This window comes from Ruditapes philippinarum, unplaced genomic scaffold, assembly GCF_026571515.1.
Source record: "Ruditapes philippinarum isolate M1 unplaced genomic scaffold, ASM2657151v2 ctg625_1_1_1_1, whole genome shotgun sequence".
NCBI classification, from domain to species: Eukaryota; Metazoa; Mollusca; class Bivalvia; order Venerida; family Veneridae; genus Ruditapes; species Ruditapes philippinarum.
Genome location: NW_026853337.1, coordinates 170,171 through 181,996, shown reverse-complemented (window position 1 = coordinate 181,996; position 11,826 = coordinate 170,171). Strand labels below are relative to the sequence as shown.

The 11,826-nt window shown below is 30.4% G+C and overlaps 1 protein-coding gene across 1 annotated transcript; it reads right to left on the bottom strand.

The window, feature by feature from the left end:
- Positions 1 to 5,992: 5,992 nt before the first annotated feature.
- LOC132736534 (uncharacterized) lies at positions 5,993 to 7,133 on the bottom strand. The gene is made up of 2 exons (XM_060723677.1): positions 6,723 to 7,133; positions 5,993 to 6,553 (listed from the first exon to the last, which is right to left on the bottom strand). Exons 1-2 carry the CDS (start codon positions 7,131 to 7,133, stop codon positions 6,266 to 6,268), a joined length of 699 nt encoding a protein of 232 aa, XP_060579660.1. The 3' UTR covers positions 5,993 to 6,265.
- Positions 7,134 to 11,826: the final 4,693 nt, after the last annotated feature.

Below are 11,826 nucleotides of genomic sequence, written 5' to 3'. Positions count from 1 at the left end.
GTCCCGGTACTTCACGGAATCGCTACGGTCCTAAGCCGGTTAAGCACAGTTGATCCCGGTAGACTAAACCGTAGCAAACCGGGACGCCAAACCGGGACAGTGTAAATGGGGCATAAGATTTAGTATCGGCTCTGCTCTCCTACATCATTTTATTGTACACTGGCCGATATGCAAATTAGCAGATGACGATTCCTTCCCAAAACTACCTACAAGCAATGGATTATATCCGCCAATTTTAAGTATAGAATATATATTTGGCGTACATCGTTAGCGACAGGACGACAAGACGAAAGTCCGATTACGCGCCGTTTGGCGCTTTGTTTGGCGCTTTGTCCTGTTGTCGCTAGCGCCAATACGACACACGAAAGTGTTCCAAATCAGCCACCATACAATGTTAAAAGGGTCATTTATTAAGCTTATCTAAATGTGACATGTTAGAAACTTGACTAGGAGTAGACGCTGCCTGATTTAGTATGAACATTTATATGATGAATTTAAGTATTTTGTTCAATAACACTTTATTATTTGCTATATAAATGTATGTTATATTGGGTCATGTATCTCCCGTTTGCAAACACTTCAACATATATTTTTCGTGATTTGTTGTTATGTCTGACAACGTACTTATCTGTAGTATTACAAACCTTCCATTATAGACCAATTCACGTTATTAAGATAGATAGATTGATGGATATCTTTTGACGAACACTGATAATTGGCCTAAAGTACATTCATTTTATAACCATATTATTTCATTGGCAATCTTTAAAAACACCTTTTATTAAGATCATATGGGACCATAAATGGTCATATGACGTAATGACTGGAGATGGATAAGTTTATCCGGCAAGGCTTTATCCTGCTGATAATATAGACAGTAGCAGTAATGAAACTGCATTGAAATCTTATTATAGTTCAACTGTTATTAACACTATACATAATGGTTGAAATTTAGAATATTCCATAGAATATTGCCACTAAATGTGTACATTTATAAACTCAAATGAGAAAGCATTATAAGTAGTATAAAAATCCCACAAGTAAGAGAAATTCGTGTTATGGTGTTTCATAACCGCCATTTCTATATACATGTTTCAAGTATTTTTGTTTCGTGACATTTTAAACGAGGGAAATAAAATGAAAAAAAAAAGGAAATATCATGTGGCGACATTTTGCAGCTGTCTCGATAATTCATCACTTAAGGATCACGACAAATTATCCTACATATCAACAGAAGGGTATTTAATTATCATTTTATCAAAGATAATGCAAAAAGGGACATAATTTCTAATGCAAAAAGGGACATAATTGACAAATCACAAAATTTACTGTACTTTCTCAGTAATATATTGTGACAGGTTTGTCCAAATTAGTTTCATAATTGAAAATAATGCACGGCATTACCTAGCAAAGACATTTTACTGTATTCATATAGAATCTGATTTAACACATTCGTGGCAAGAAAAATAGCAGTAACTTGAACACATTTTGAGATAAATAGGAAAAACCTGTATGACATGAGTTTTCTTTTCTAAAAGGTTGTATCTATTTTCTTGAGCCCATGGCGAGTGTTTACACACCATGACGTAATAAACAAAGGTGAATACAATCCATTAAAACATATTTAGGACATTTATTGTTAATTCATTTTAATAAATCCCTTTTGTGAAATGCTTTAAGACCCTATAACGCATTTATTATGGTTTTTATCATAAAAATCTGATGCTCAAATGAAGATTTATCAATATCGTAATATCAAAAAGCAATATTTGTAAAGTACCGAATTTAACATTTCATGTAAATAAATGGAGGATATTACAAATTTATTTTCGGTAAAGTCTAAGCCACTTTTTCAATAAAAACTGAATGCATTAAGCTTAACATTTAATTGTAATGTATAAAAACATTTGCTGTACATATTTAACATATTCGTGGATGTTTTGAAATTGTTAAAGAAGAATAATTATTTACATATATAAAACTTCACTAAACTGTATGTAACATCCCTTCTCCAAATCCCTTCCGAGGCGTGCACGTTGCGGCAGGTCAAGGTCAAGTCCTCTCAAGTACCAGATACGATTGTTTGACCTGGGAGGGTGGCGCTTATAAGAGCCGTTTTATGTTTGCCTGTTTGCTGCCGTCACGGAACATGGTGCCTTGCCAGTATTGTCTTTCCTCCAATGAACTAAGAACAGGTTAAGGAAGATCGGCATGAAGAAGACGTACTCGATGTAACTTCTAAAGTGGATCGGCATGGACGCTGAGATCCCGGACATATGGAATTTCCGGCGCCGACCTAAAATAAAACTTAAACCATAATTGCAACATACAGAATCTTTAAAGTAAGCCTGAACAGAATAATGTGAATCATTTTTCTCATATAGCTTTATAAATAGTCCGTCTTGTCAGTTACGAGTAGTAAAAGCTATGGACAACGGTAAAATCGACACGGATGATTTGCACATTGTTTCGTATTCATCCGGTTAACCGTCATTTTATCAATAGGTTTATTGTAAATCATTTTCATATTAACCTATTATCAACAAAGTATGTCATGTATTAGACCTATAGCACATCTATAGATAAGTACATTTATATCTGACCTTCATCCATGGCCACACATAATGTGATCAATGTTAAAAGGATGTAAAAAAGCAAAGTTGCCACTTTGTCACTCTTGTTTAATGATTTATTGACACGTGCAAAGGATATTAGAAATTAATAAGCGATCTGTTCCGTCACCCTAATGGGAACTCTAACTATTTAATTTTCTATAAATCTGAAAGAATGCTTTGACTAATAAATAATGATATCAAAACAAAGGAAAATTTACATAAACGATTAGTATTGTATCCCTAGCTGAAGTAAATTTGAAAACTGAATGAGAGATAATAGATTTAGATGAATGGCAAGTATTTAACACTGTGTCCTTTTTGATATATAAATAAACAAAAAATAATCAGCATCACCTGTGGCGAATATTAATCTTGTATTATGTTTGATTATTTGAAAGCTCAAAACGACAGAAGATTTGTTCATCAAAGCTGCGTATTATTTCCTGTTAAATATATACTTTATGATACTTAATTGTTTTTGTAGCAATTCAAATTTATTCTGATGTAAATAAGCAGGGCCTTGGTGTTTGATTCTGTTTATGAAAGCTTTGTTACGTGCAGTTTAATATGCAAATACGAATATAACGAAAACAAAGTATGTATTATACACTGTATCTTAAGCGGCATGCAACTATAGCAAGATAGTCTTTACACGTGCATCGCACTGTTCTCTAATAATTTAATACTAATTAAGAATAATTTTTTACCAAAAAGGATGAATGATTTTGTCAAGAATGAAAGATGTAAAAGTCGATTTAAGATATATTCCGAGGTAACAGTTAAATAATATTTTAAACATGTCGGTACTGGAAGTTCGGAAACGTTTACAGTTAATGCAATTCAATTTCTTTATTGCATTAAACATATACTTAACCATCCTTCACTAACTAGAAACGAAATGGTATCGATGGCATTCAGTATATACACTTGTATATGTTTTCCTGGTAAAAGTCTTCATTTAACAAAATATCTTTAAAAATCCCTCGGAAGCGATGAAAATAACAATTAATGAAAATTTCAGAGTCAGTCTAATTGAGTATTTTAATGAGAGATACTGTAAAAATGTTCTAGATCTCTCATGCCCCTAGCACCAGCTTGAGCGGTATTCAATCTTCAAAAGCGGTATTCAATACCCTACTATATCGTGCTGGAATCATTGATTGCGAAGGACCAAAGAATATAACAACGGAAAATAAAACAACACTGAAGTGAAGTACAGGGCAACTTTTTACAGCTGCCACACAGCACTTGACTCCTGCTGTTGTGAAGTATAAAAATCTGGGAAAAGAGTGATTCCATGGAAGCAATGAAAACAACTATATATGGAAATTGCAGGCTCGATTCGCTTGAATCGGTTCATGAGAGATAAAGTAAATGTGTAACATCACTAATGCCCCCAAGCACCGACTTTTAGCGGTATTCAATAATCAAAAGCTGTATTCAACAATCTTGATTTCACATGTCCATACGTTCAGACTTACTAAGTCGATAAACGAAAACGGTACTGTTTCACGTTTTTAAGACACGTGTTTTATACCTGGAATATGTTATAAATATAAGACAGCAAACGGTATTAAGTTAAATCTTTGAATCAATTATGGCTAAAAACAATAATCAGTACGTTTTTCATTGTTATGTAAATTAAAAAGACGTGCCTCGTAGCTCCATGATCTATATTCTTTCATATATGAATAATTGTACAACCTCAATTTCGACAATAAAACTCAATTTCAAAGGTTAATGAATGCCCAAAGCTCTGTTGAATCTCTTAACATCTGTTATTTATCAAAACTACATACAAAAAGAGGTAATATACATCACTAGAGTTAAAGATCATGTCTGCATTTTTATAAACGTTGCTAATAAATACAATTTGCAATGTTTATTAAAATGAAATTAAAAATAATGAGGAATACTTATATCTTAAAATACCAATTACATTAATGTTCTCTTCATGTCGGAGGAGCACCTACATGTCAGTTTTAATTTGATTTAGTTTTGACAATTGATTTAGATCGTTAATATCTTGTCCTGCAATTTTTAAGACTGCATATTCACAGTGGGTAAGCTTTTCTAGTTTCTGTGTGATGGCCAGTGACCAATCGGAAAAAAATATTTGTTCTACCCAAAATGTATAAACTTGCACTTATACTTTGATCCTTGACCACTTTAATTAATAAACTTCGTTTGCTTGATAATGTTCATAGATGTTTTGTGGTTGATTTTGTGTGTGTGGCTTTTTTTAATTCTGACGAAAGAAACATGTTTAACATGCTTAAAAAATATGTGGGTGGCAATACATCTGATCATTCCTCACTATGTTACAGTTTTTATTATAAATTAGCCCTGCTATTTTCTGTCATATGTCAAAAATGTCAAAATCTACATTTCAGCTTTATATCAAAAAGTGTTGGACTCTTGAGCATTACATGTCCAACTAAAAGTATGCATCTGTGTAGTTGTGTTGATTACACATGTGTGTTGATTATTTTAATTTCTATGACGAGTTCAATACTTTATATTATTAATTCAATTTGTATTAAATAAGACACAATGATATAATAAGTAAAATACACATATAACACTGATCACCTTGTTAAAGTTAATAATTTAAAAACCATTATTGTCTAAAATTTATAAAAGTTAATGCTCTGTGTATATATTTATCACAATGTTAAGGGGTAGGATAAGACTAAATAGATATTCTGGTAAAAAGGCGTTTTTAGGGGCCAACGAAAACAAAAATAAACAAGTTAAACGCAGACAGACTCTGATTTGCTTGGGTGTTCACACAATGACACGTGTAACATGCATCTCCCACATCCTTATATACAGCTATGGTCATAGTAGTTAAACCGTAAGCTCAAAGAAGCTAAGAAGCTAAGGTACGTACTTCCTTACCAAAGCTACCAAGCTTGATTTTTGCTGTTGTGAATATAGAATTTTAGGGAAAAGGAATTACTGACAGAATGGATGATCTTAATAAACATCTAAAGTAAATAATAAAAACAAATTTTAATTCAAAGATTTTTGCACATGTCATGCTGATTATACTATGGGAACAAATGTATATTCATGTTATGTTCTTATACACAATCTATTTATCTCCCTTTAATGATAACACTGAGTACATCGTGTATAATTTACTAGCATGCGACTGAACTGTCATATTAACAAGTAAGTTAAGTGAAACTCCGCTCTAGTACATATATGCTTTCTTAAAGTATATATTACTATATATTTAACTATATATCTACAAAGAATATTCATTCTATATGATTTTAGACCACAGCTGAAATTTAAATACTTAAGTTCTTATGTTAAAAAATCATTGTAATGAGAATTAAAGATTGTTAAGTTTTATCAGTTTATTACAGTTTATTACAGTTTATTTTGGCTAACTCGGCATGAGAAAATGCCTTTGGCCATTTACAATAACATTCATGATGGCCAAGACAACAGAAATATATACAATATACATGTAAATATAACATACAAAAACATATATACATCAAACGATTATTTTAACAATATTTCTATAACTTGAAAGTATTTTAAACAGATATTTTAAGGAGCAGCCATATTTGCAAGAAATTCTGCTCTTAATTTCATAGCACATGAAGTAAATTTTGCAACATTTCTTATTTTTCTTATATTTTTACTTGACAAAGAAAATGAAATTTATTTAGAGTAGGAAAGGAATAGTTTATACAATATCTTTTACGCAACTCTCTGTAAATAGGACAACAGAGTAAAAAATGATATTCGTTTTCAACATGAGTACTACACATTTTACAGATACGATCGTTTCTATCAATTCCAACAAATCTACCATTTTCAACTTCTAAATTATGGGACGACAATCTAAATCGAGACATTGTTTGTCTACAGGAACTTTTATCTAACACCGTCAAATATTTTTCAAAAGAAAATTCTGTCTTGAACAAACAGTAAAAATTTAAGTTTTGGTTGATTTGCAATTGTTTCGCTCCACTCTTGTACGTATTGATCCCGTAATCTTTGCTTTAATACAGACATATAGTTATTATCAAAATTTGTTTCATTCCATAAGTATCCATAGCCTAAATTATTTAAGAATTTTTTCACAGACAAAGTCCAGGAATTATTTGAATTTCGATTTTCTGATGACTTTAATTCTGAAAAAATGTTATACATAAGTGAACCTGGACATTTCATTATCTTTAACCATTGTTTCAATGCTCGCTCTTTACATAATACAGACAATGGAAAGCGACCAAGCTCACCCAGCACAGCAGCATTTGATGTCTGGGTTCTAACACCAAGAATTCTCTTGCAAAAACGAAAATGAAGTTTATCAATTTCTTTATAATTATATACTCCCCATACTTCTGAGCCATATAGAAGTATGGGGACTACAAGAGAATCAAACAGTAATAATTGTGTTTTTATATCAAGATTTAGTCTACTTATAACTGAAAGAAGATTGTTATATGCTCTGAGAGCTTGGTCGTTTAGAGCCTGAACAGCAAATTTCATGTTACCGGTATAGTAAAATTTAACACCAAGGTAACAAGAAGAATTAACGATATCTAGCTTAGCACCATTAACATACCAATTATAATTGCATTGCGTTTTTCTTTTCTCAAAAATACATATTTTAGTCTTGCTAGCATTGATCTTAAGGCCCCACTGCAACGAGTATATATAAATGTTATCAAGAAAGGATTGCAAACTATTTGGGTTTGTGGTAAATAGAGCTATATCATCAGCAAATAATAACATATGTACAGATAGTAAAGATAAATCAGTCTCTGTTAATTGTGACACATCAACAATATTTTTTACATCTTTAACAAATAAAATAAATAATAGAGGAGAGAGTGGTTCCCCTTGTTTAACACCAATAGAAACATTAAACATGTCAGAAATGGTCAAGTAAGCTGTGTCTTTTACACAAGATTTTACGTTTTGATAGATGGCTTTTACCATTTCAACCATTAAGTTAAGTTTTATCAATTACTGCAAAATGAATTACATCTAAAAACTTTTTCATGTAGTCATCTATTTGTTCAACTTTTCATTTTACTGTTATTTTATTAATTAAACCATTGGACGTCAATAGAATACATTATTAAAAATGACAGTTCAAAGAACACGAACATTTTTCAATGTGTATACTGACTATGTCCAAGTAATTTCCAAAGTAGTATCATTGCATTTGATATAGTAAAAGCAGATCGCTACATATCTTACTGGATAATTATCTGCATACAATTAATCAAATGCCTGTGGTAAAGACAACGTGTTATTGTTTAAGCCACAAAATCTATTTCTGAAAGATGACATGCTGTTTGAACGTATACCGATTTATGATACTAATTGATTGGGGAAAAACGTCAATGATTGTGTACGAGAGGTTGAGGTCTTGTAAAGCCCTTACATTAAAATGATTACATTCGATAATATAATACATTCATATGTTACTTAACTGTTTTTCACTCTGAAATGAATCTTATACTCAATCAACACTATAGATAAATTGGTAAATTATTTACTTTTTGTGCACGTATAAAGGGATAGAAAATATACATTTTTTTTTTCAATATAAATCAACACCGATCCCATGTGCATACAAGTCACTTTAATAAGAGAACGAATCAAGCATGTTTGTAGAATAGATTAAAGATCAAACGCTATGGAATACTGTCAGCTTGATTTACAAAGTTGTGAATATGTAACAAGTAGTGAACTCAAACAAAATTAGATTCATGCAAAGAATATTCACAATCCCATTGTTTAACAATAATAATCTATTTAACTGCAATGTAAAGAATTACATGTTTTGTTATTACAATCACAATAAAACCGATGTGATTTTCCCCTGAAATGCTACAAAACATCTTTTGTACAATACATTGTCGTCAAGGCATGTCCTTTTGCTCCTTTTGGTTTATTAATTTATAAATTGTTGTTTTTCATTTGTCCATAAAAGTGACATATAAAAAAATACCATTTGAAATATTTTGTAATATCGTGAAGTTTTCTGACATTGATGACTAAGTTTCTTCAAAAGTAAAATATGAAGGATAAAAAGATGACTAAAATGTTGAAATCCGACTATCAAAATGTAGATATCAAACTCAAACATCATTTATGAAAATGTCAAAATGAATTTAATATTAATTTATAATGTCTTTGTGTTTTACCTCGTTTTTTATATCTAATTAGGGAACAAGTACACACGAAGTCAGTATTTCACATCTGCCGTTTAAAATTAATATAATTATTTTCATTAAGTGTCAAAAGCATAGACACTGTCCATAATTATCCTGGTTTAGTACATTTTGAAAATGCAACCAAATGGGTCCGAACGACAATTTTTTTTTCAGTAATTGATTATTTCCTTAGTTTTGGCAAAATTAATAAGTACATGTATTTTTTTACTTCTTTTATAGCAATTTAAAAATAAATCAGATTAACAAGAGTATTCTAGTTCTTATCTGATAGTGGTTATAAATCTCAGTTGATTAGTCATACATGCATATTAAATGTATACGAATTTCATGTATTATATTTGTAAATGTGAAAAAGAGACTTAATTAAACGAAAATGTAAAATGTGTAATCGATTGATTATAATTGCTCAGATTAAGATTGGTTTCTTAACACTGAGCCTTCATATCTCAGGTCGGAATAACTTTCCAGCAGTATTAAGTAATCGCTCTACAAAAACATGGGTGACTTGAACAAATATTATTTGACAAAGCTTGCTAATTTTGGGTATTTATCATTGTTTTATTATAATTATTTAAGGGAAACGACCTTCCTACATTGTTTACAGAGTGAGCTGGTTGTCTTCCACCTCAAATGCTCACCAGAAATACTAAATATATATCTACATCTGTTTGAAGATGTTATCCATCACTTAGGTCAACATCCTTTGACCTTTTCAATAAAGGAGAGTCAGCTGAATCACTTGTTGTGGGATTTTTGGGCATATAGTGTCCATTTATTTTTTGTCATTTACCATAACCACTGGCTTATCTTAATTCAAATTTAAAATGAGGAGATATCACACTTTACTAAGAACATAAACCCGAGCTGTATTTCACGATGATATTGTAACCTGCTCTTCCGTCAGCATTCAGTCAGATTAGGTAATGTGTTTTTAAGTTTCATGTTCAAATGTTGAATTCTACTTAAGCCGGTGCTTAAGGGCGTGGACGGTAGTTTGCACCTGACATTACCTTCCATGAACAGATTCAATCAAACCGAGCCTGCAACATTTTCAATTTTGCCGTTTTTTTTATTCTTTTATGGATTCTTATTTTGTCTTTTTTTTGGACTGTTTTTATTGTATAGACTTATTGTGAAAAAGATGGAATTTTTACCTCTTTGCATAAATAATAAATTTGAAAATGAATTGTTTTATTGAATTGTTGTGTTAAAGATGTCGAAAGTAAGTGTGTCGTTATTTACTATATGTAAATAAAACTTTCATGTAATAATTATGTATAATGCTTTTTCCCCAATACAAATGTTTCATGTTGATAAGTTTATTCTACATGGATTCGAAAATGTCTTTAAATAAGTAGACTTTGATACTATTTGTTAAACCTATCAAACCAGCCATGTTCATGTACTAGTTATATTGCCGGTTTAATTTTTTATGTTTGTATTTTGGTGTTTTTAATGATGAATATTGCTCATTTTGTTCTGTATGTATTTCACATTTTTAGTCCGTTTTCTTAGAAATAAAAGTAAAGTAAATTGTGCCACAAAATTGTTGCTTAATAAAACGCTAATAAGAGGTAAAAATCTAGAACGAGGAAAGGCTAGGAAAGTAGGAGGGCTTTTTTGAATTCTATTAATTCTCAACGTTTTAAAATTGTACGTGTTTAATTTAAGTATGTCAGTAAACCAGTGGTAATTTGCATGACATTCCTATATAAGAAAATGAAATACAAAAGATTACAGGATATATTATGAACGGCGCACACGAAGGTAGTCAGTTTGACCTGAAGTATCTGAAATGTTCGCAAGAATGCCGTCTATATTTCAATATGTTTTTGTGAATGTAATTAAACTTAAACTAATCAATATCAAGATTAACACGTGGAATGTAACATCAAAAGTAAAATGAACCCCATTTAAACTCATTAAACGTACTTTTTTCGGACATTAGTAATTCATCTGGTACCAAATTGCTTAAAAATTAAGATCAGTCTTGAAATAGCATAGCAATTGCTTTTTTTAAAATGCTTATGATTGTACTTTCTTATTTATGTGCTTAAGATTATAACATTTATTATGAACGATGCATGCACAGGTTATCTGTATTAATTGAAGTATCTGACAAGTTCGATATAATGATCAATGTTTCTTTACAGTTTTTGTGGAATTTGTAGGATCCAGACTGTCATTAATCATTTTTCTGATGAACGCTGATGCGGAAATAGGCAGCTCCAATAATATCTTCATTGAATAGCAAAATTTGCTTAGCCGCAGTTTTCGATTAATAAAAAATACAAATATGCATGCAATTATTATTTTGATATGTTATTCATTAGCATTTTTGTACATTGTTCTATTGGCATAATATTAACAAGTCCTTAATAAGAGATGTTACAATCAACGATATAAAACAACAGTTGTCTGTGTTTTGAAAGGAATAACATGTTAACGAGATTGTACTTTTGTCATTTTTTGAAATGTCAGCGGGAACAAAATGATAAAATCATGCTAAAATACAAATATCATTATATATTCAAATATTCAAACATATAATGTAATGATCACGTACGTATTGTTAAAAAGTGTCTCTTCAAAGTCAATGATGACGTAATGCTTAAGGTTTGGTATTTTCGTTCACATGAGTGACTTAAAAGGTGTTGCGATTTAAAAAAAAATATAATTTGAGACATTGGAAGAAAAAATAGATTTTTTTTAAAATTATTAATCTATTTAATTTAATTTAGCTAAACTCAACAAGTTTTAATTTATTTAAACAATCTTACTTAATAATTACAAATATAATTTAATTATTTGACTTAACAACTTTTTATTTACAAATTAGTTTTAGTATTTTTATTTTTTTTAATAACTGATAAAATGTTTTTATTTCTATAGCAAAACTTTTTTACCTTTACAATTAAGCATGGCAAGAAAAGCATGTAAAACATGAATACATAAATATTTTGTGCACAATAATTTACCGCTGGGAAACTAAA

What these genes read in the sequence shown, in the direction of transcription:
- LOC132736534 (XM_060723677.1), bottom strand. Translation starts at nt 7,133, where the DNA reads ATGAAATTTGCTGTTCAGGCTCTAAACGACCAAGCTCTCAGAGCATAT. An exon ending in ATAATTCCTGGACTTTGTCT is followed by an intron (nt 6,554 to 6,722) that starts GTGAAAAAATTC and finishes TGTTTGTTCAAG; the next exon opens with ACAGAATTTTCTTTTGAAAA.